A 24,243-nucleotide genomic window follows, 5' to 3' on the forward strand; every position below is an offset into this window, starting at 1 on the left:
GTATGGATATGGATACAGCTTGGAACTGTAACCCTCATTTGTGGTGCAGAGCACTGAGAAAAAGGGGAAATGTACAAGGTGTACTCTGTAAACCTCCATTGAAATAGTGGGTGTGAAGTAGATTGAAACCTTCAGTTAACATTAAACAAAGTCATGTAAATATAAACAAATATCAGTAACATTTTGACATTATTTTACAGGTATTAAGCACATAACGTTTGAAATTGTCATACTTAGGAGCATTTACTAGAGCATGCTCAGACATCCGTTTAACTGCCAGACCTCGATTTCACAGTTGACTACCGAAAGCTTTTTTTTTTTCTTGCTATATTGTCAAACATGTTTGCCCACATGTTCCTCTGTAAGAGCTTTTGACAATTGAAAACGTGTTGAGTAGCCAAGTCACAAGTTTTTGGTGCTCCAAAAAAAACATGTCCAATCTCTCTTTCAATACTACACCAGCCTGAACTAGAGATTAAAGGGAAATTAATGTAGAAAGTTTGTAAAACGGTTGATTTTAATGTACTGCAATTTGTAGTTTTTAGACTAACATATGCATATTGTTCATTGTGTCAGAGCCTAAGGTGCCATTCAGGAGGAAGCTTCAGGATGTGGAGGTTCAAGAGAAAACGTCAGCCACACTGATGTGTGAGGTGCCTGTTAGTGCCACCCAGGCCAACTGGTTCATGGAGGAAACACGGCTGCAGCAAAGCACCAAATATTACATAGAGCAGGAAGGCACCCTTCGACGTCTCACCATACACAATGTCACCACCAATGACGATGGTGTTTACATCTGCGAGATGAAAGACGGCAGTCGCACTGTGGCTGAGCTCACTGTCCTGGGTATGGTTGAAACATCTTTCTTTCCTAATAAATATTGTGTACAGGCATTACAAGTAATTAATATGACCTTAAAATACTGCTAAAAGTTGGAAAATTACAAACAGCTAGTCAATGTGTCCACAATGCCACTGAATGTGTTTCTTTATGTAACGTCTGCTTCCTCTCATATCTCAGGCAACATAACTAAGAAACTTCCCCGGAGGACAGTGGTCCCCGTCAGTGACACCGTCATCTTCTGTGTGGAGCTGGAGCATCCCTTCCCTGATGCGTACTGGACCCGCAATGGAGAGAAATTGAAGGAAGATTCCCGTATTTCCATTGCGTGCGTGCTCAGACAATACACACTCACAATTAGAGATTGCCAGGCAGATGACTCAGGAGAAGTGGCCTTTGTGGCTGGAGACTGCAAGACCTCCACTCGATTCTCTGTCACTGGTGAGGATGATCTCTGGGTCTAATTCAGATTCATTGCGTTTGTTCTGACTTGCTTGCATCATTTTCAGGATGGCCAGCTATGAAAGTAAAACCCAGGTTGTAAAAAAGAAAAATGTGATATTTCTATAATCTTTCTTTTGATTTACTACAATCACACAGTGCTTGTATGATCATAAAAACAGCATGATCCTCACTCTTTCTGCTCTAGCTGCGAGGAAGCATCCTCCCGATCCCCCAGTCGATGCCGTGGTGCAGAACAAGACGGACTCATCCGTCACCATTCAGTGGTCTCCTCCAGACAGCGACCGCCCTGTACCCATCAAGAGCTACATAGTGGATAAGAGGAAGATTGGCACTCAGACATGGCAGAGGTGCAACGCTGGGGAAACCATTGTTTCCACACAGATCACCGTCTGCAGCTTCACAGAAGAAGCCACCTACCAGTTCCGTATCTCTGCTATGAATGACTTCGGCCAAAGTCCCTACCTGGAGGTGCCTGGAAGCTTCTTCCTAGGTAGGACTGATGTCTCTGTGGCATTTATCATTTGTAGTTATGTGCTGTTGTTGAATGCATTCAAGTGATCTTTTTCTGATGTCTCCAGAACCCAGTGCTGAGATCAAGAAAGGCCTGATGAACAGCGTTGCGTTCTCTGGTGAGGAGTTCTCCATCTCCGTGGAGCTGTCCGCTGTTTGTTCTGGCTTCTGGTCTCTAGGTGGCCGCCTCCTGCGCAGCGGAGCAGACTACCTCATCACCAGGTCCAAGAACTCGCACACTCTGCTCATCCGTGTCGTGACCATGGAAATGAACGGAGCTGAGCTCAAGTTTGGGGGTGGAGGCTCCCAAAGCAGTTGCATCTTATCTGTGCAGGGTATGCATCTCATACTGTAGTCAGTTACTATCCACAGAGAAAAATACTCTAAATCATATACATAAGTCGTAGTACATTTGCTTTTCTATATTAAAACCTTTATTGTTTTTGAATTAAATGCCATTGCCAATAGCAATATAATAACATGAAAACTGTATTTTTAGCTCCTCCTGTTAGGTTTACCAACAAGTCAGATGTGCTGGAGGTGGTGATGTGCAGTGCCCAAGCCACTGCTCAGCTGACTGCTGAGGTGTCGGGTTACGATGCACAGGTTTGTGATGGAAACATACATGTACCTGTTACTTCACAAGTATGCAGGGATAGAAAACTATCACTATGATTTGTGTAATTGAGTAGGTTTTTTTCTGTGCTATTTGAAGTCAACTCTAAAATCTTCTTTTTGAGGAAGCATTCTACTTTGTACCTCCAGTTGTAATTCTAGAGGGATATTTTATATTAGTTAGCTTTGACCCTTTTGTTATTGGCAAAGTTGGTAGGGGGTATTTATAGGGCGATGAATTAAGTCAGTACAGTGTGCTACATATCTTATTTCATGTTACTGTTACACAGAATAGTCTTCAAAGGAGACACTTTTGTATTTGGGAACTTGTCAGCACAAGTAATCCTACTTGGCAATACTTAAGTATCAGTAGTTCTACTTGAGAATAATATTCAAGCACTCTTTTAATTATTCATTTTATTTTACTTTATCGTGCCTATTTTGGCAATCTGTTCTCTGTTTCCTCAGGTGGTTTGGATGAAGAATGGGCGGGAGGTGAAAATGGGAAAGAAGTATGAATACATGATCATCGGCCGCAAGAGGATCCTTATGGTACACAATGTTACTGAGGAAGATGTCGGCATCTACGAGTGTGTTTTAGCCGACGACAGAATGCCCCTGCAACTCGCTCTTAAAGGTATACGCTCATCAAAAAAGTAGTTTAACTTTATCGCAGAGCAAAGCCGGTGCAAATATGATAGCGTAAAGGGAACTGGGCTCCGTGTGTGCAACAAGTATTGCCTGAAGCCCACATGCAGACAGTTTGTCTCATGTGATCTACTGAAATGTGACCTGCTCCGATGGCTGCAAGCATATGCTCATGAGCCATCAAATAGAGGAAAGAGCTATTTGTCACCACGTAGTCAACGCCAGGGTTACTGTGCTACACCAAGTCAGGCTCTGTCCATACATGAGCTGTAACAAACATAAAGATATACATTGGTAAAGGGCTTTAAATTATTGTTACAGAGATTTTACATGTACTCCTCTCTCATTCGCTAACGCACATATTATTTGTATGACATCAACTGAAATAACTTCACAAATATTAAATAAAAAAGTCATGAATTTTCATCTCTTTTTCTCTAAGATGAACCTGCCAAATTTCTGAACAAAGCCAGAGGTACTGTGGGAATGTCATCGTCCCTTAAAGGAGATCTTGAGCTGAGCTGTGAGGTATCTCCTGCCGGCGCGGCCCTTGTGTGGAGAAAAGATCAAGTGGAGATCACTGAGGACCAAAGAACTACCTTCATCTCCAAAGGAACTCAAAGGAAACTCATCATCAAGAACGCCAAGAAAATTGACGAAGGACATTACTCCTGCGAGACAGCAGCAGACAAAATCACATTCCAGGTCAAGATAAAAGGTAAGATTGCTTTCGTACTACTATTCAATGCTTTACTGCACATCACAGATGTTATTACGATATGATGTAAATTTCTTTACCTTATTTCGTTCTCAGAAACTCAAGCCGTAACTGCCTTCTCCAACAAGGAGTCAGTTCAAAAGGAGGTGAACGCTACTCTCTCCCAGAAGGCCACTCTTAGTTGCAGTGTTTCGGATAGCAAGACAGAAGTGAAATGGTATAAAGACGGCAAGGTGTTGATATCCAGTAGGACGATGTACTCAGAAGTAAAAGGCAATACTCGTCAGCTGGTGATTGAAAAGGTGGCGAAGAGCGATGCTGGAGAGTATATGTGCGAAGCCGGAGGGGAGAAGCTGGTCTTCAAGATATTTGTGTCAGGTAGGACTGCTCGATTGATTAATTGATATATAGAATTTAACACATATTTTAGGTTCAAATCAATTGTTTGTTAGCTACTGCATGAAAGTGATTTGAGTTAAGGGTTTTAGAGTTTAGTTGCTGTACACATTTAATTCACATTTATCTGACAAATGTCCCAAACAAGACTTGATGAGGTTCAAATATTGAATGATGCCTTGAAGAATGCATACATTAGATGTCTCTTATATGTTTCAGTCATTGGTGATCTTAAACGGTGCTCATAACAACACTGTATTTCTCGTTTACACTACCCTCAGAGATTCAATCAGCTTTCTCCAACAAAGAGTCCGTCCAGAAGGAGGTGAAAGCTACTCTCTCCCAGAAGGCCACTCTGAGCTGTGAGGTAGCTGACACCAAAACAGAGGTGAAATGGTACAAGGAAGGCAAACTGCTGGCCACCAGTAAGGCAATCCATGCTGAGTCTAAAGGAAAGAGTCGCCAGCTGTTGATACACAGCGTGGAGAAGAAGGATGCTGGAGAGTACGTCTGTGAGGCGGGGACTGAGAAGCTGGCTTTTAAGATGCATGTGGCAGGTATGGGAAGGTGGATTTTCAAAATAACAATAATATTACTAATTGGATGTTTATTGGATCTGATATTTTCTCTGTCATACCTCCTCTCTCAGAGGCCCAGTCAGCCTTCTCCAACAAGGAGTCAGTCCAGAAGGAGGTGAAAGCTACTCTCTCCCAGAAGGCCACTCTGAGCTGTGAGGTAGCTGACACCAAAATAGAGGTGAAATGGTACAAGGAAGGCAAACTGCTGGCCACCAGTAAGGCAATCCATACTGAGTCTAAAGGAAAGAGTCGCCAGCTGTTGATAGACAGCGTGGAGAAGAAGGATGCTGGAGAGTACGTGTGTGAGGCTGGGACTGAGAAGTTGGTCTTCAAACTCCAGGTGGCAGGTGGGGCCCAGGACTGAACTGGCTTACAGTATTTCTGTTGATTTATGTACTTCACAGGTATTGCAGATATTAACATATCAAAGGACTAAAGTAAAAAGTTTGTAATCCCCATTCATGGTCTTCTCTACAGACACACAGGTCCAGTCTGCATTCTCTAACAAGGAGTCAGTCCAGAAGGATGTGAAAGCTACTCTCTCCCAGAAAGCCACTCTGAGCTGTGAGGTAGCTGACACCAAAACAGAGGTGAAATGGTACAAGGAAGGCAAACTGCTGGCCACCAGTAAGGCAATCCATACTGAGTCTAAAGGAAAGAGTCGCCAGCTGTTGATACACAGCGTGGAGAAGAAGGATGCTGGAGAGTACGTCTGTGAGGCGGGGACTGAGAAGCTGGCTTTTAAGATGCATGTGGCAGGTATGGGAAGGTGGATTTTCAAAATAACAATAATATTACTAATTGGATGTTTATTGGATCTGATATTTTCTCTGTCATACCTCCTCCATCAGAGGCTCAGTCAGCAGTCTCCAACAAGGAGTCAGTCCAGAAGGAGGTAAAAGCCACTCTCTCCCAGAAAGCCACTCTGAGTTGGGAGGTTTCTGATTCCAAAACAGAGGTGAAATGGTACAAGGATGGCAAACTGCTGGCCACCAGTAAGGCAATCCATACTGAGTCTAAAGGAAACAGTCGCCAGCTGTTGATAGACAGCGTAGAGAAGAAGGATGTGGGAGAGTACCTGTGTGAGGCTGGGACTGAGAAGCTGGTTTTTAAACTCCAGGTGGCAGGTGGGGCCCAGGACTGAATTGGCTTACAGTATTTCTGTTGATTTATGTACTTCACAGGTATTGCAGATGTTAACATATCAAAGGACTAAAGTAAAAAGTTTGTAATCCGCATTCATGGTCTTCTCTACAGACACACAGGTCCAGTCTGCATTCTCTAACAAGGAGTCAGTCCAGAAAGAGGTAAAAGCCACTCTCTCCCAGAAAGCCACTCTGAGCTGTGAGGTAGCTGACACCAAAACAGAGGTGAAATGGTCCAAGGATGGCAAACTGCTGGCCACCAGTAAGGCAATCCATGCAGAGTTGAAGGGCAAGAGTCGCCAGCTGGTGATAGACAGTGTGGAGAAGAAGGATGCTGGAGAGTACATGTGTGAGGCTGGGACTGAGAAGCTGGTCTTTAAATTACAAGTGGAAGGTAAGGAGAACTTAGTATGTTTAATAATTTGTTTTTTGAGGACATAGCATGTAAAATATAAGTCCTAGATGCATTTTAGGCAAAACCTAGTTGAATGACTCACTCATACAATGTTGATTACGTTGTAATTAATCTAATTCTGGTCACACAATATTTAAATGAAACGGTTTGATTAATTAACACTGCACATTCAAAATGTTGTCTTAGGCAAGCTTCTTTAAATAAAAAGATAAAATAGACATTTAGTTTGTGAATCTGGTGGACATTTCTTGTTTTCTATTTTTGTCTGTGGCCTCCTCTGATTAGGGTTGTCACAATTAATTCTGGCTGTATTATTGGTTGCTTCAGTTATGAGATATCTGGCATTCCTTGTTTAAAGATCTATAATCCAATAGTGACTTGGCATCTTGTGTTTTCCCAGTCAATCCAAAGTGGTGTGTGTATTGTGGAATATTGTCAAGTCCTTTTTTTTGTATGGGTGATTGTACTGCCACCACGCTCCTTTACAGGTACTTCTACAGAAGTCCAGGCTAAATCCGTTTTCCTCAACAAAGAGTCATTCCAAAAGGAAGTGAAAGCTACTCTCTCCCAGAAGGCCACGCTGAGCTGTGAGGTAGTTGACAACAAGACAGAGGTGAAATGGTACAAGGACGGCAAACTGCTGAGTACCAGCAGAGCAGTTCACACGGAATCAAAGGGCCAGATTCGTCAGCTGGTGATCGACAGCGTAGAGAGGAAAGATGCCGGAGAATACGTCTGTGAAGTGGGAACAGAAAAACTGGCATTTAAAGTACAGCTGACAGGTATGAGAAATCAGGGGGAATAGTATATGTGATTTGTACGAGTTTTGTTTTGTAAAACTTTGATTGTCTCAAAATATTGAGTGAAGTTGACCAAAAACAGCTGGCGTCGAGGGTTTGACTTTTTGGTTTTGCTTAACTACTGTTTTGGGTTGAATTGAGAATGTTGCAGTATGATGGGATCGCAAATGTTTGCGTTGACCGTTGTGCTTTTTTTGTTGATTTATTCATGTAGCCACACAATACACTTTGCTCGTCTTGGCTGCACATTTGTCCACTTTAGTTAATCTCTGTTGATGTGTTGATGTTAAGCACATTTTGATGGTTATATTTTGGCTTGTATCATATTGACACAGAAGTTTTGCAATATATTTAATGACTTGTATTGAGATGAAGGGGGGCAACATCATGATATTCTCCATTTTGATTTTGTAGAGATCCAATCTAAGTCAGCATTCTCCAACAAGGAGTCCGCCCAGAAAGAGGTGAAAGCTACTCTCTCCCAGAAAGCCACTCTGAGTTGTGAGGTAGGTGACACCAAAACAGAGGTGAAATGGTACAAGGATGGCAAACTGTTGACTTCCAGCAAGACAATCCATACGGAGTCCAAAGGCAAGAGTCGCCAGCTGGTGATGGACAGTGTGGAGAAGAAGGATGCTGGAGAGTACATGTGTGAGGCTGGGACTGAGAAGCTGGCTTTCAAGATACAGGTGGCAGGTAGGAGGAATAAGATGGCATTAGTATTTTTGAGAGTATGTCAATTTAATTTGTCTTATTTGTTTTGTAGAATTGTGTTTTTATTCTATCGTGTTCCCCTGTTTGCATTCAATCATTAAAATCTGCTCATTGCAGCTGACATGTTTTGGCTTTTTCCATGCATTTTGAGTTGATTTGTTCTTACTTTTGTTTTGTTACGTTTCCATTTGCTCTGAAGAAGCCCCGGCTGGCTTCTCTAACAAGGAGTCAGTCCAGAAGGAGGTGAAAGCTACTCTCTCACAGAAAGCCACTCTGAGCTGTGAGGTTTCTGATTCCAAGACAGAGGTGAAATGGTACAAGGATGGCAAAGTGTTGACTTCCAGCAAAGCAGTCCACATGGAGTCAAAGGGCAGGAGTTGTGAGCTGGTGATAGAAAAAATGGATAAAAAAGATGTTGGAGAATACACATGTGAGGCCGGAACAGAAAAGCTGGTATTTAAGGTGCAGATGACAGGTAATATATATTTACAATATAACAATTTTTGCGACAAGATTGATAATTCTCTGCACAAATAATTTAAAACTAAGCTCTTACTTCTCTTTAGATGCAGCTGTCAAGTTCCAGAAGAAGCTTGTCAAGGACACATGTGTTCAAGCTAGTGAAAAAGTAGTTTTGACCACCGAGCTGACCACAGAGAGTGGTAGTGTGAAATGGCTTAGAGATGGTGTGGAGCTCAAGGAGGGCAGCAAGTATGAAATGAAAAAAGAGGGCCTTTCTCGTACCCTGGTAGTAAAATCCTCAGATTCCAAAGACAGTGGAACATACTCCTGTCAAACTGTTGATGACAAACTAGAGTTCAAAGTTCAAGTTAAAGGCAAGTCATGGTAATGTTAAGACTGATATGATATGATAATTGCTGTATAGACCTTTTCCGATGCCAGATTTTGTTTTGATTTCGAACATTCATGTTTTCGTTCCAGATTCAGCTTTGAAGTTTGTTGTCCCTTTGAAACTTGCTACGGTGGAGTTGGGGGGCACACTTAGCCTGATGTGTGAACTGAATCAAGCATCAGGGGATGTTGTCTGGCAGCGTGATGGTCGTGAAATTAAACCTGGAGGCAGGCACTGTGTCAGGACAGATGGTGCTAAGCGGCTTCTCACTGTGACTGGCATGACTAAAGAAGATGAAGGACAATACAGCTGTGAATGTAGAAATGACAAGACGTCTGCTAAAGTCTCTTCGACAGGTAATTCATCGTTTACGCAAAACATTCAACGTATCAGGGTAGCAGCTTTTTCTTCATATCAGTCCGTTTCATTTGATGTCACGCATTCCTTACAGCACCCAGACTAGTGAGGCTGACCACAAAACTGAACAACGTGGCTGCAATGGAGGGAAAAGACGCCATTTTCAAGTGCGCCGTCAACCCAGCGGACGCCAACGTTAAATGGTTCCACAACAACATACCCGTCACTGCTGGGCCCAAGTATAAGATAGAGCGTGGTGGCAGCAGTCACTCACTCACCATCACCTCTGTCACCCAAAAAGATGCTGGAGAGATTAGCGTCGATGCAGAAGGCAAAAGCTGCAAAGCTTCCCTACAAGTGCAGCGTAAGAACATGCATTTAAAATATCATTTTTAAGTATGTTAAGTAATGCGATTTCCTCATTGACTTTGACATTTCTTTTGCACCCTAATTAGATGAGCCTGTGACATTTAAGAAAAAGCTAGAAACCCTGACAGTGGAGGAGCAGAGTGAAGTGAAGCTGGAGGTGGAGCTCAGTAAGCCGTCAGATGAAGTGAGGTGGATGAAGAACAGCGTCGTGCTGCAGCCTGCAGGAAACATGCAGGTTCGGGTAGACGGAGCTAAGCAGGCTCTGGTCTTCAAGAGTGTGACTTATGCTGACCGGGGCATCTACTCCTGTGAAACTCTGGATGACAAAACCCAGGCCAAGCTCAACGTGGAGAGTAAGACTGATCCCCAATCACATGTTTAGGATACGAAATACAGTATTTCAGTACATAGCTATAATGTCATTCTCCAGTAATGTGCGTTTGGACATACATTTGGAGTGACAAACTAGAAAACCTTGCTTGCCTGTTAACACTTTTTGTCCTCCTCCCTTCAGTGAAGAAGATCCAGGTTATAAAGGGGCTAACAGAATCCAAGGTGCATGAGAGAGAGACGGTAACTCTCGAGGTAGAACTGAGCCAGGCTGATGTTGAAGGTTCCTGGACCAGGGATGGGGCCAAGTTAAAGTCAGGGGTGAGCTGCCGTATCACAGCTCTGGGAAAGAAGCATGCCTTAACATTGTCCAATCTCAAGAAGGAGGATGCGGGAACTATTGCCTTCCAAGCAGAAGGAGTACATAGTTCCGGCAAACTGATTATCACAGGTAAGGGCTGCTTCCTGTCAGTCACCAAATCGGAGGGTCTTAGCCGCTATTTTTGTGCAGCACCCATTCTGCCACAAAAGTCGTTTAGTTACTATTTAACCAACATGTGTGTTGATTCTACAGAACCTCCTGCTCTGATCTCCAAGCCCATCATGGATACCAGTGTTCCTGTGAAGGAGAAGGTTACTTTTGAATGCGAAGTGTCCAGAACAAATGCAGATGTTAAATGGTTCAAGGTGAGAAATTATTATTTGGATTACTGTCTGCAGTGGGAAATAAGATTTGTGCAAAGTGTAATGTACATATATAACCGTTTGGAAAAATTATTCACCTTCAGGATGATGTGGAGCTGAAACTGGGTAAGAATTTTGGCATCCATTCCTTGGGCCGAAAGCGTACTTTGGTCATCAACAAATGCACGCCTGAAGATGCAGGAACTTACATCTGTCGCACTACTGATGATAACACCTCCGCCAAGCTCACCGTTAATGGTAATTATTAATGATGTCATGAAGCACACAAATCATTCAGGTACCATTATTAAGGGTAAGGTATAATGATTTCCAGTGTATTGAAACGTCTTAAAAATATTTCTCCTGCAGCCAGAGATGTTAAGATTGTTAAGAAGCTGGAGGATGTTGAAGTGATGGAGAAGGAGAGCGCTGCATTCGTCTGTGAAATCTCACATGATGAAGTGGAGTGCCAGTGGTACAAAGGAAGTATCAAACTCAAAGTCGGTGACAACATCAAGATGAGACAAGAGGGTAAGTTCTCAAGAAAGTAGCACACCAATGTATACACCTGTATATTCATGTCCTTTATATGAGTTGCCTTAATAATTGCCTTAATCATCTACAAGCTGTCCATTTCTTATTCCAGGCAGAACCTATATACTGCTGTTTAAGACTGTCACCCCAGAAGATATGGGTGAGATTAAATTCACAGCTGACAAAGCCTCGTCGACCGCAAAACTGAAAGTGAAAGGTAAATGAGTCAATGCGTATGTACCTTATATTACTGCATGGATTAGCTAACCCGCATGTTACAATGTTCAGATGTGGTTGCAAATGGATTATTTCTATTCACTATGACAAAAGCTGTTAGAAAGTTGCAAATAATGAAACCTTATTTCTCTCTAAGTGAAAAACTATTTGGCTACTGTAAACAAATTATTATGCTTTACAGAAGACTACATGGAATCAACAATTTCCTGGATGATTTGATAAAATCGACTTGACCATTTTAACTGGTTCAGTGAGCCAAATGTAAAAGGTCACACTAAAGTTAGATGAAATGTTGTTTTGCTAAAAGAGTAAACACAATGCATCATCCTGACAATATTGGTGAGATGGAAAATCCACTTGCAATTCACATGTACATTGTTATGCCTCATTGAGGCCTGATGGCAAAAGGAGAAACAACTGGTATGGTGTTTTAGCTGAGGTTTAGGGTTACTTTCAAGGGGTTTTGTAATAGCTGTCTGTCGTGAACGAATGTTGGTCTGTACAATGGTCTACAGAGAAGACATCATTGTTTCAGTGGTTTTGGACATTTAGTGATTGGAAATCTCCAGGAGTATAAAAATATATATATCTGTCAAAATTATGTTAGAGGCACAATCTGTGACAGATCAAATTCTCAGTCGACCATAAGTTATGTCAACATGTGCGTGACTGGCACACAGTAATTCCCATTTAATGTAATGCCATTACAAGACTAATGCGGTCTGCTTTAGCTTTTGCAAAACAATGCTGGAACTGTTCCTTAATAGCTCTGTTTGCTTTGGCTACAACATATTTTAATTATTAGACATTGCCTGTCCTATAGTGTGCTTATGCAGGGGCTTTGGCATTAATCGCATTTAATCTTCCTTTGTGGCATACTGTACATGATAGTATTCATTGATTCAGTGTTAATGTTACTGTAGAGCTGCCTGTGAAGTTTGTGAAGAAACTCAGGGATAAGATAGCGATGCATAAGCATCGTGCTCATCTTGAATGCCAAGTGTCACGTGCCAGCGCAAAGGTGAAGTGGTACAAGAACAAGATGGAGATCAAACATGGCAAGAAATATGAGATCAAAAGTGAAGATGTGTATCGAAATCTCATCATCAACGATGTGGACTCTCGGGACGAAGACACCTATACCTGTGACGGCACTGATGACAAGACAACCTGTAAACTACTTGTAGAAGGTAACATCATGGGAGATGACATACGTTGATTAGCGTGTCAGGATTCTCAGTTGTAGGGTATTTATGTATATTACTGTATTTTGCTGTGTATATTATATATGTGCATACTCAAAGTTTTTACAAGCCATCAGACTCCTAGTCAATGAGGTAGCTGTCTGTACCTATCCATCTATCCATCTATCCATCTATCCATCCATCCATCCATCCATTCATTCATTGCTTGGCCATTTTGGGACAAGCCTCATCTACTAAATACTAAAATGAATGTCCCATAGTAATTGGTATTTCAAATTATGTGTGCAAGGAATTAACAAAATTGTACTGCAGTTGTAGTGACCCATGCAGGTGTATTCAGTCATTCTGATTGAGTAGAACTATGTGAGGTTATTACAGTTAAGTCCATGGACAAAGTAGTGTGGTGTGGTCCTTAACTATAAATCAACAATACCTTTTGTTTATGAAATCATATCCTTGAGTTCTAACTAAACCATTTTGTTTTTCATGACCCCTCCAGAGCAGTCAATCAGCATTGTGCGGGAGCTTAGTTCAGTAGAAGTGACAGAACCCTTTGCAGCTGTTTTTGAAGTTGAAATCAGTATGGAGCTGGTGAAACCTCCTATCTGGACTCTGAATGGAGTTGCTGTGCAGGAGAGCGCTGATGTTGAAATGGAGAAAGAGGGCACTATGCACTGTCTCACTTTCAAAAAGACCAAAGCATCAATGACAGGACCTGTGCAGTTTACAGCTGGGAAGAGCAAGTCTTTAGCTCAGCTCACAGTCAAAGGTAAATGTGTTGAATCACGTTCATACAGCAGTTGGCCACAATAACTTGTGTTCCTGTTGTAGGTAGATATATCCTGCATAAGTCTGATCACATACTGTTCCTCACATTTAGACCGTCCGCTTGAGATTGCAGAACCCATCAAAGATGTGAAGGGGAAGGAGAAAAGCTCTGCTATACTCACCTGCAAATTCTCTGCCTCACCCAAAGAGGTTAATTGGTTCAAAGGTCAGGTACCTCTGTCAGCGTCAGACAAGTATAACATTAAGCAAGACGCTACAAGGGCTCAACTTACCATTCAAAGGTTGACTGAGGAAGACAGTGGAGAGTACCGCTGTCAGTCTGGACCTGCTGAGACCAAAGGGAGACTTACTGTTGAAGGTACAGTATGAACCTTTGGATACCACACTAAATAAAGCAAATTGTGCATTTTCTTATCAAAACCATCACATAAAGAACCTGCTTTAGAATTGTCTTCAAACTAAAACCATGTTTCTTCTGTCCAGTGCGTGACATTAAGATCACCAAGCACTTGGCTGACACGGAGGTTGATGAAGACAGCGATGCAGTGTTCACATGTGAGATTAACTATGCAGATGAAGAGGCGCAGTGGCTTCTGAATGACAAGGTGCTCTTCACTAATGAAGTCAACACCATCACTCACGCCGGAAAAGTTCACAAGCTCACGCTGAAGAACCTGGCCCCTCAGGATGGGGGGACTATCACATTAAAAGTCCGCAAGGTGAAAGAGTCTGTCACACTTAAGGTTAAAGGTAAGAACTACTGATAATACTTTGATATAAGCATTTCTTCATGTGTCAAATTTCTCCATACCTTGAAACTGTATTGGAATTTGCTCTGAAAACTCTGTATAAATGCAGTCAATGAAGCTTACCCCAGTCCCCCCAAATTTGAGAACATAATAGAACCAACTGTCAAACTTTATTTTCTCAATTCCCCTCCAGAGAAGCGTGCTGTGTTCCTCAAGTCTCTCAATGATGTCATTGGAGAGGAGAAAGGCATGATAACTCTGGCGTGCGAGGCGTCCAAGCCCAGGGTTTCTCCTACATGGAGAAAAGTAGGTCAAGTCTTGAAGGCTGGGTTAAAGTATGAGCTCCTTCACACTGGCAAGTCTTTGGGACTGATCATCAAGGACGTCACCAAAGAAGACGCTGGAGAGTATAGTTGTGATCTTGGAACTGAAGTTTCTAAAGCCAAGGTCACTATAAGAGGTTGGTACCGTTGTTTGAAATATACAGTTTTACAGTGTTAGCCTTCGCACATACGGTATTGTTTTGCATCTTCACCAATTTGCGCTCTCCGTCCCAAATTTAGAGCTCGGCATTGGAATTACCAAGTGGCTGAAGTCAGCTGAGGTGAATGAGGGAGAGACATGTAGCTTTGAGTGCATCTTATCTCGTGAGAGCACGGATGAGTGTTGCTGGACTCTAAATGGCCACACTGTCACAAATGGAGGCCGCTTCAAAGTCACCAGTAAAGGACGCAAGTACATGCTGACCGTTAACGATGTCAGTCCTGCTGATGCTGGTGAGGTGGTCTTCAACATCAAAGACCTGAGCTCCAAAACAACATTAACGGTTGAAGGTAAGCTAAATATTTAAGAGGCCTAAACAAAGTCGATTATTACATTTTTTTAATTTTATTAAAATAAACATGTCATGATCCCCTTTTTGCAGGCAAAGCTTCGTCTGTGTCTAAAGGACTACAGAATGTTAGTGCTGTTCAAGGGGAAGATGCTGTATTTACCTGTGAGGTAACACAGTCTAGGTCCTCTGTAAAGTGGGCCAAGGAAAGCAAAGCCATCAAAAAGAGCCAGAAGTATGACATTAGCAAAGAGGATAAGGTCATGAAACTGACCATCCATAATGTCTCTGCTCAAGACTCTGGAGAGTACAGTTGTGAAGTTGTTGGAGGTGCAACCACTAAAGCCAAGCTGGAAATCAGGGGTAAGACTGAAAAGTCCATGTTTACCTACTTCCATCTTGATGCATTTTTCCTCTTTGATAGCGTAAGACCATTTAAGCAACTAACTTATGACGACTCTGTTTGAGAGATTGTGGTAAAAAGCTGGTCAATATATTTAAATAAATATAGAATAACTTCTGAGATAATCTTTCTAAAACCACAGATTAATCCTACAATATTATACTGTTTGTAACAAGTTTATTTTCTTTCTTTTTTTTCCAGAGCCAATCCATAAATTCTCTAAAGCGCTTAAAGACAGCCAATCTGAGGAGAGGAGCTCTGTGACCTTGCAATGTGAGACTGCACAAACCCCATCCACTGTGATATGGCTTAAAGGACACACGGAGCTCAAGGCTGGGGGTCGATATGAGATGTCCCAGAAGGAGGGGATCTTAACCCTCACCATCAAACAGCTGGAGGAGAAAGACACTGATATCTACACCTGTGACGTGGGCACTGCCAAGAGCATGGCAAAGGTGACAGTCAACGGTAAGGACCTGAGTGTGTATGTGTACAAGTTTGGGGTAAGTTTTTGTCTTGAATTAGTCTATCCTTTTGCAAGGTTTTCAAGGCCCTTGAGATAAATGCCGTGGTGACTTTGCTCATAGTTTGGTTTTGCTTTAAAGGCCAGTTGGTGGTTCTAGTGGAAAAACCACAGGATGTTAATTGTTTCGAAGGGGAATCTGCTACATTTGTCTGTCGTGTCAGTCCTACTGATCTGCACCATGTACAGTGTTGCTTAGATCGTACACCGCTGCAGCCATGCCCCCTCAATAGTATTCACGTTCTAGAGGGGGGGGGGGGGGGGGGGGGGGGCTCCACTCTCTTACTGTAAGAGAGCTGAATCCCAGGGACTCGGGCACCATCTCTGTGGTAACTGGGGATCAGGATGTGTACGCGTCCCTTGTTGTCAAAGGTAACTGATATCGTGCAGTCACGAACAAATCTGATTCTGTCTGTGACACTTCGCTGCAAATTATCAAAACCTGCTGATGGCGTTCAGTGGAAAAAAGGCTCTGAAATGCTGAAAGCTGGAAAGAAGTATGAGATGAAGCTAGAAGAGACCTCTTGTGAGCTTCAGATTAAGAATTTAGAGGTTGAAGATAGTGGAAAGTATTCTTGCATGTGCGGGGACCAGAAGACATCTGCAACTGTTAAAGTCAATGGTAGGGATTCATTAGGTTATTATGTTTTACCGAAGGAGTTTCATTTATGTGCCATGGTCATGTTTTGTAAAAACCTTTTTTTTTAGATTTTACCTGTTTTGACATGTAATGAAAACTTGGTTGTACAGCTTTGCCGCCAACCTACATAAAGAAGCTGGAGAGCCAGGAGGCTGAGGAGGGAGCTAGTGTTACTCTGTGTTGTGAGCTCTCTAAACCTGGAGTACCTGTTGAGTGGAAGAAGGGAACGCAGGTCCTGAAGTCTGGAGAGAAGTACCAGATGAAGCAGAAGGCCTCTGTGAACGAACTCCTGATCAACAAGGTGGTGCCAGAAGACAGTGGAGACTACAGCTGTGTGTGTGGAGACCAGAAGACATCTGCCGGCCTCAAGATCAAGGGTAGGAGGAGGATCTCTAAAGATTCAATCAGTGGAATATGTTTTTTGAAATTGTATTGAATGGCTTCTTGTATGCTCATATTTAGACATACGTGTTTTGAGTCTGCATGTCAAAATTTGCAACTTATCAGCATTTACCTTTTTTGTGTTCAGCATTTGTTTTATTGTTTTTCTTTTAATATTTTATGTCATGGCATGCCACTGACTCCTAACCTACTGATAAATGCTTAGCCCAACCAGTGACCTACATACAGAAGCTGGAGAGCCAGGAGGCTGAGGAGGGAGCAAGTGTTACTCTGTGTTGTGAGCTCTCTAAACCTGGAGTACCTGTTGAGTGGAAGAAGGGAAGGCAGATCCTGAAGTCTGGAGAGAAGTACCAGATGAAGCAGAAGGCCTCTGTGAACGAACTCCTGATCAACAAGGTGGTGCCAGAAGACAGTGGAGACTACAGCTGTGTGTGTGGAGACCAGAAGACCTCAGCCAGCCTCAAGATCAAGGGTAGGAGGAGGATCTCTAAAGATTCAATCAGTGGAATGTTTTTTAAAAACTGTATCGAATGGCTTCTTGTATGTACATATTTAGACATATTAGCTTTGGAGCCTGCAGCTTAGAAAAGTGCAACATGTCATGTTTTTTTTTCTTTTTTCATTCTGCACTTGTTTTATTGTTGTTTATTTATATTTTAAATCATGGCATGCCACATGACTGCTAACCTACTGATAAATGCTTAGCCCAACCAGTGACCTACACACAGAAGCTGGAGAGCCAGGAGGCTGAGGAGGGAGCTAGTGTTACTCTGCGTTGTGAGCTCTCTAAACCTGGAGTACCTGTTGAGTGGAAGAAGGGAACGCAGGTCCTGAAGTCTGGAGAGAAGTACCAGATGAAGCAGAAGGCCTCTGTGAACGAACTCCTGATCAACAAGGTGGTGCCAGAAGACAGCGGAGACTACAGCTGTGTGTGTGGAGACCAGAAGACATCTGCCGGCCTCAAGATCAAGGGTAGGAGGAGGATCTCTAAAGATTCAATCAGTGGAATATGTTTTAAAATACGTATAGAATGGCTTGTTGTACGTACACAATTAGACACACGTGTTTTGAGTCTGCATGTCAGAAATTGGAACTTGTCAGTGTTTACCTTTTTTGTGTTCAGTATTTGTTTTATTGTTGGATATTTATGTTTTAAATCATGGCATGCCACTGACTCCTAACCTACTGATAAATGCTTAGCCCAACCAGTGACCTACACACAGAAGCTGGAGAGCCAGGAGGCTGAGGAGGGAGCTAGTGTTACTCTGCGTTGTGAGCTCTCTAAACCTGGAGTACCTGTTGAGTGGAAGAAGGGAACGCAGGTCCTGAAGTCTGGAGAGAAGTACCAGATGAAGCAGAAGGCCTCTGTGAACGAACTCCTGATCAACAAGCTGGTGCCAGAAGACAGTGGAGACTACAGCTGTGTGTGTGGAGCCCAGAAGACATCTGCCGGCCTCAAGATCAAGGGTAGGAGGAGGATCTCTAAAGATTCAATCAGTGGAATATGTTTTAAAATACGTATAGAATGGCTTGTTGTACGTACACAATTAGACACACGTGTTTTGAGTCTGCATGTCAGAAATTGGAACTTGTCAGTGTTTACCTTTTTTGTGTTCAGTATTTGTTTTATTGTTGGATATTTATGTTTTAAATCATGGCATGCCACTGACTCCTAACCTACTGATAAATGCTTAGCCCAACCAGTGACCTACACACAGAAGCTGGAGAGCCAGGAGGCTGAGGAGGGAGCTAGTGTTACTCTGCGTTGTGAGCTCTCTAAACCTGGAGTACCTGTTGAGTGGAAGAAGGGAACGCAGGTCCTGAAGTCTGGAGAGAAGTACCAGATGAAGCAGAAGGCCTCTGTGAACGAACTCCTGATCAACAAGCTGGTGCCAGAAGACAGTGGAGACTACAGCTGTGTGTGTGGAGCCCAGAAGACATCTGCCGGCCTCAAGATCAAGGGTAGGAGGAGGATCTCTAAAGATTCAATCAGTGGAATGTTTTTTAAAAAACTTATAGAATGGCTTGTTGTATGTACATATTTAGACACGTGTTTTGAGTCTGCATGTCAGAAATAGGAACTTGTCAGTGTTTGTCTTTTTTGTGTTCAGTATTTGTTTTATTGTTTTTCTTTTAATATTTTATGTCATGGCATGCCACTGACTCCTAACCTACTGATAAATGCTTAGCCCAACCAGTGACCTACATACAGAAGCTGGAGAGCCAGGAGGCTGAGGAGGGAGCAAGTGTTACTCTGTGTTGTGAGCTCTCTAAACCTGGAGTACCTGTTGAGTGGAAGAAGGGAACGCAGGTCCTGAAGTCTGGAGAGAAGTACCAGATGAAGCAGAAGGCCTCTGTGAACGAACTCCTGATCAACAAGGTGGTGCCAGAAGACAGTGGAGACTACAGCTGTGTGTGTGGAGACCAGAAGACCTCAGCCAGCCTCATGATCAAGGGTAGGAGGAGGATCTCTAAAGATTCAATCAGTGGAATGTTTTTTAAAAACTGTATCGAATGGCTTCTTGTATGTACATATTTAGACATATTAGCTTTGGAGCCTGCACCTTAGAAAAGTGCAACATGTCATGTTTTTTTTTCTTTTTTCATTCTGCACTTGTTTTATTGTTGTTTATTTATATTTTAAATCATGGCATGCCACATGACTCCTAACCTACTGATAAATGCTTAGCCCAACCAGTGACCTACACACAGAAGCTGGAGAGCCAGGAGGCTGAGGAGGGAGCTAGTGTTACTCTGCGTTGTGAGCTCTCTAAACCTGGAGTACCTGTTGAGTGGAAGAAGGGAACGCAGGTCCTGAAGTCTGGAGAGAAGTACCAGATGAAGCAGAAGGCCTCTGTGAACGAACTCCTGATCAACAAGCTGGTGCCAGAAGACAGCGGAGACTACAGCTGTGTATGTGGAGACCAGAAGACATCTGCCGGCCTCAAGATCAAGGGTAGGAGGAGGATCTCTAAAGATTCAATCAGTGGAATATGTTTTAAAATACGTATAGAATGGCTTGTTGTACGTACACAATTAGACACACGTGTTTTGAGTCTGCATGTCAGAAATTGGAACTTGTCAGTGTTTACCTTTTTTGTGTTCAGTATTTGTTTTATTGTTGGATATTTATGTTTTAAATCATGGCATGCCCCTGACTCCTAACCTACTGATAAATGCTTAGCCCAACCAGTGACCTACACACAGAAGCTGGAGAGCCAGGAGGCTGAGGAGGGAGCTAGTGTTACTCTGCGTTGTGAGCTCTCTAAACCTGGAGTACCTGTTGAGTGGAAGAAGGGAACGCAGGTCCTGAAGTCTGGAGAAAAGTACCAGATGAAGCAGAAGGCCTCTGTGAACGAACTCCTGATCAACAAGCTGGTGCCAGAAGACAGCGGAGACTACAGCTGTGTGTGTGGAGACCAGAAGACATCTGCCAGCCTCAAGATCAAGGGTAGGAAGAGGATCTCTAAAGATGCAATCAGTGGAATGTTTTTTAAAAACTATATCGAACGACTTCTTGTATGTTCATCATTAGACATACTGTATGTGTTTTGAGTCTGCATGTCGTAATTTGCAACTTGTCAGTGTTTACATTTTTTGTGTTCAGCATTTGTTTTATTGTTTTTCTTTTAATATTGTATGTCATGGCATGCCACTGACTCCTAACCTACTGATAAATGCTTAGCCCAACCAGTGACCTACATACAGAAGCTGGAGAGCCAGGAGGCTGAGGAGGGAGCAAGTGTTACTCTGTGTTGTGAGCTCTCTAAACCTGGAGTACCTGTTGAGTGGAAGAAGGGAAGGCAGATCCTGAAGTCTGGAGAGAAGTACCAGATGAAGCAGAAGGCCTCTGTGAACGAACTCCTGATCAACAAGGTGGTGCCAGAAGACAGTGGAGACTACAGCTGTGTGTGTGGAGACCAGAAGACCTCAGCCAGCCTCAAGATCAAGGGTAGGAGGATTTATGATTTAAACCTGTACAATATATTAATAAAGATCTGTCTTTGGAATTTAATCTGCATCACTGCAAGAGATGCATTGTTCCGATTGAATCATAGACTACTTTAAACATTGATGTTAATATGAGAAACAATGTGTTACACATTGATTTTGTCTTGGCTGCTGAAACACTTGTATTTAAGCACTTGCTTTTGCTTTGAAATTTCTGTCGCTCTCTTTTTTATATTGTTGTCTTATTTCTGTTTGCTAGCTCACAAAATGTCAGCATTTTTTGTGGGTGTCTAATATCAGATTCATCAGATGTTTCCTTCACATTGTACGTAGTGGATCAAAAGGTTGGATGTCTTTGCCCGGGTCGCTTTGTGTGTTTGTTTGAATGGTGATCTATTATTAGAAGATTTTTCATCACTTCTTTCACTTTTTCTTTCCGTGCATTTGCGATTACAATACAAACTACAGAATGATGCTGTCAAAACGGGCTTCAATACCAAAGCGGAGTCCCCGTCACACAATTTGTCATTTTAGCAGTCTGAGGTTGTTGCTGCTGTTTAATGCGTGCTTTGTGTCTGTTTCTATTGGAAGTAGTGTTGACAAATCATAACGTATGTGTGCTGGTCCTACGTTGTTAGGAAGTACTGGAGATGATCAAGTATGTTACAGCATTCTGAATTGTTTCCTCTCAGCTGTGAAGCTGTCAGTTCCTCCTTCATCTGCTAAACTGGAATCTAAGAGGCAGGAGACCAAAGAAACAACGGAAGGTATCGATAGAAGATGGCAATGTGCTGGCTTGACTTTCAGTTTTGTGTGCTCTGTCCATCTAGATAATGGTCTTTGTGTTGCCATGTGCAGCTTGCCCTTACATTTGTCCTGCACCTTTTGGCCTTTATAGGTTGTGATGAGTGTATTATTTCTCACTGGTTTACCTGATTTGTCAGGTTGCAGTTGTGTGTGCCCATGCTGTGTCAAATGTTCCTTCTGTCCTATAGTCGGATCGTGTTTTGGAATTTGAATGTGGGTCTTTTTCCTCAGTGTTGTATTGCAGTACATGTAGCATAACCAGCTTATTTAAAGCAGAAGTAATAACCCTTGTATTTGTGTCAGTTGTGCTGGTGGCACCTTGATGGTTGGAGAACGATACCTGTCGTTGGCTGGAGTCTACATGAGCATAGTGTACTTGTGTGTGGCATGATTTATTGTCTTTGACATTATATTTGTGTGCTTTGGGAAGAATGAAGATCTTTGAATTTGTGGCTCAGGTATTCATATTAAATACTATAAACCTGGCAGTGCCACTGGTTGCTGCCATCATACTTTATGCAGCATTTCTATGTCAATGTTTGTATTTCAGCCAAGGGCCCTGAAGCTTTGTCCATAGCTGCTAAAGACAAATACAAGAGGCAAGAGATACATGAGACAGTAGAAGGTAATTCTCTGACGATTCTTGGCTCTGCTTGGTTTTTTAGCCCATGTGCAATTGTAATTGTCAGTGTGTGCAACACTTAGCTTTATATTATGTTGGTATTGAGACATATTTGCCATGCTTGTCATGTTCCTGCCGCTGTTTTTACCAAGTGCTAGCCTGAGGCGATTTCAAACTGGGTCCAATGTTGTCTTCGATATCATAGCTGTTACACTGCCAACTACTGGACAGACTCCTAAAGAGCAGCTCCTCAAACAGGAGGTCCAGAGAGATTCACGAGAGCTGAAAGTGGGAGGTGAAGGTAATGAGACTCATGTTTGTGTGGCTTTTGTCTGATACTGTGACATCTGTCAGTACTGTAAGCATGGTCGTCAATTGTTTTGCTTCAGATGTAATTTCAGGCTTGTAGAAAAAACACTTAAGAAAGAAGAGCTTGAAAAATATGGAGGGATCTCAGTTTGGATTTGCTATCTGTGCATTAGCTTATGTTGCCTGATGAATGTGTAAAATATATAAAGAAGATGGCTTTTGTTTTCTTGTTAGGCCTCGTGTGTCTCTATGCGTGTTCCGTCGATTGGATTGGATGGCAAATACTGTTTAAAGCATTGTTTACACGTGTTCTTCGTTGAATGTTGGAACATTTTCATGCTGTATGTTTATGGCATGTTGGCAGTACTGTTTGGATTGATGCTGTGTGATGGATTATTGATAATGGTCTGTGAGAGGTGAGACAGGCTTTGTTTTTGCTTATACCTTCATTGATAGTGATTGCTTTCTGCTCTCACACATATTGCCTCATTTTGACGCCTACCGTACGGACATCATGACGTCATGAATTGGCTTACATTGTGTCTTGTTGCTTCAAGGAATTGCTTTAAGGCTAGCCTCTACTATTTCATCTGCCTGCTGGTAAATGTCCCTTTTTTATTCACCTTTTAAATGACATGAGCTGCGTCATTTTTGGGACTTGTGTTACTATTAGTGGGGAAACAAATAGATGCTTTCAATCTCAACGTCTGTGGATTTCTGTGGTCTTTGGGATACTTTGTTGCATGGAGGATTTTCAAACTGGGTCCAATGTTGTGTTTGATTTCATAGCTGTTACACTGCCAACTACTGGACAGACTCCTAAAGAGCAGCTCCTCAAACAGGAGGTCCAGAGAGATTCACGAGAGCTCAAAGTGGGAGGTGAAGGTAATGAGACTCATAGTTGTATGGCTTCTGTCAGTACGGCTTCTGTCAGTACTGTAAGCATGGTCGTCATTTGTTTTGTTCCAGATGTAATTTCAGGCTTGTAGAAAAAAAAAACACTTAAAGAAAGAAAAACTGGGAAATATGGAGGGTCTAGTGGTCGTTTTTAATGCTCTGTGCTCTGTGTTTTCGTCAGTGGATATGTTTTCGTCAGTGGATATGTTTTAGTCTAATTTGATTAATTACACCTGCAGAGATTACAAAGCCTGCTGTTTCTGAAGTCATCCCAAAGCCAGAACCTACAAAGCTGGGTACCGAAGTGAAAAGACAAGGTAGAATTTATGTAGCACCCGCACACTGTTTCTTCCCCTCAGTTTTGCTCGGTTTTCTATGTAAAATTTTTTATGCCGTGGGATCAGTCTTGTTTGTTGTCGCTCACTTCGTTGTCACTTGTGAATGCCAGATTTGGGGTCTTCTTGATTGTTGTGGTCTCCAGAATAATTAAGACCTGCGATTGATGGACTTCATAAATGCTGAGGTGGCCTTCTGTTTTGAATGGGAGAAGGTATCATTGGCTGTGCACCAGTTTTGTAGCAGCCATATGTGTTCATTGTGCTTGTTTTGTTTATGTTTTTTGTTTTTACTTTTGCAAAAAAATCTAACCTCAGTCAGGTAAATTGAAAATTAACATTTTGTTAATACAGCATTCTGTAATCTTCCTCTGGGAATCCGCAAGCCTGAGTTACAACAACACACATCAACGTCTTATCTGATCGATTCAATCCGCAGTTCTTCCAGTCGTAGTCATTCGAGACCTGGAGAGCCAAGAGGCCGAGGAAGGACATATTGTCACTCTGCACTGTGAGCTTTCTAAACCTGGACTCCCCGTCGAGTGGAAGAGGGGAACTCAAGTACTGAGTT

General features: G+C 42.5%; 1 protein-coding gene across 1 annotated transcript in view; it reads left to right on the top strand.

Annotated features, from left to right (window-relative positions):
• The window catches only part of obscnb (obscurin, cytoskeletal calmodulin and titin-interacting RhoGEF b), a 54,964-nt gene that overhangs the window by 6,850 nt on the left and 23,871 nt on the right, over positions 1–24,243 (top strand). Inside the window, exons 4-45 of the mRNA XM_076098604.1 lie at positions 577–846; positions 1,021–1,281; positions 1,490–1,795; positions 1,884–2,150; positions 2,315–2,421; positions 2,899–3,067; positions 3,521–3,796; positions 3,893–4,174; positions 4,474–4,749; positions 4,842–5,117; positions 5,248–5,529; positions 5,622–5,897; positions 6,028–6,309; positions 6,819–7,112; positions 7,545–7,826; positions 8,044–8,319; positions 8,411–8,680; positions 8,787–9,053; positions 9,149–9,418; positions 9,510–9,776; positions 9,938–10,204; positions 10,328–10,440; positions 10,542–10,695; positions 10,807–10,968; positions 11,084–11,188; positions 12,132–12,398; positions 12,913–13,182; positions 13,294–13,560; positions 13,686–13,952; positions 14,145–14,411; positions 14,515–14,784; positions 14,877–15,146; positions 15,388–15,654; positions 16,460–16,726; positions 16,957–17,223; positions 17,457–17,723; positions 17,952–18,218; positions 18,447–18,713; positions 18,941–19,207; positions 19,441–19,707; positions 19,936–20,202; positions 20,437–20,703. Coding sequence (XP_075954719.1) covers positions 577–846; positions 1,021–1,281; positions 1,490–1,795; positions 1,884–2,150; positions 2,315–2,421; positions 2,899–3,067; positions 3,521–3,796; positions 3,893–4,174; positions 4,474–4,749; positions 4,842–5,117; positions 5,248–5,529; positions 5,622–5,897; positions 6,028–6,309; positions 6,819–7,112; positions 7,545–7,826; positions 8,044–8,319; positions 8,411–8,680; positions 8,787–9,053; positions 9,149–9,418; positions 9,510–9,776; positions 9,938–10,204; positions 10,328–10,440; positions 10,542–10,695; positions 10,807–10,968; positions 11,084–11,188; positions 12,132–12,398; positions 12,913–13,182; positions 13,294–13,560; positions 13,686–13,952; positions 14,145–14,411; positions 14,515–14,784; positions 14,877–15,146; positions 15,388–15,654; positions 16,460–16,726; positions 16,957–17,223; positions 17,457–17,723; positions 17,952–18,218; positions 18,447–18,713; positions 18,941–19,207; positions 19,441–19,707; positions 19,936–20,202; positions 20,437–20,703 — 10,605 coding nt within the window. The remainder of the gene's footprint in view (positions 1–576; positions 847–1,020; positions 1,282–1,489; positions 1,796–1,883; positions 2,151–2,314; positions 2,422–2,898; positions 3,068–3,520; positions 3,797–3,892; positions 4,175–4,473; positions 4,750–4,841; positions 5,118–5,247; positions 5,530–5,621; positions 5,898–6,027; positions 6,310–6,818; positions 7,113–7,544; positions 7,827–8,043; positions 8,320–8,410; positions 8,681–8,786; positions 9,054–9,148; positions 9,419–9,509; positions 9,777–9,937; positions 10,205–10,327; positions 10,441–10,541; positions 10,696–10,806; positions 10,969–11,083; positions 11,189–12,131; positions 12,399–12,912; positions 13,183–13,293; positions 13,561–13,685; positions 13,953–14,144; positions 14,412–14,514; positions 14,785–14,876; positions 15,147–15,387; positions 15,655–16,459; positions 16,727–16,956; positions 17,224–17,456; positions 17,724–17,951; positions 18,219–18,446; positions 18,714–18,940; positions 19,208–19,440; positions 19,708–19,935; positions 20,203–20,436; positions 20,704–24,243) is intronic.

The sequence above is a fragment of the Anarhichas minor genome, unplaced genomic scaffold, assembly GCF_050575085.1.
Source record: "Anarhichas minor isolate MPS153535 unplaced genomic scaffold, ASM5057508v1 ptg000024l, whole genome shotgun sequence".
NCBI lineage: Eukaryota > Metazoa > Chordata > Actinopteri > Perciformes > Anarhichadidae > Anarhichas > Anarhichas minor.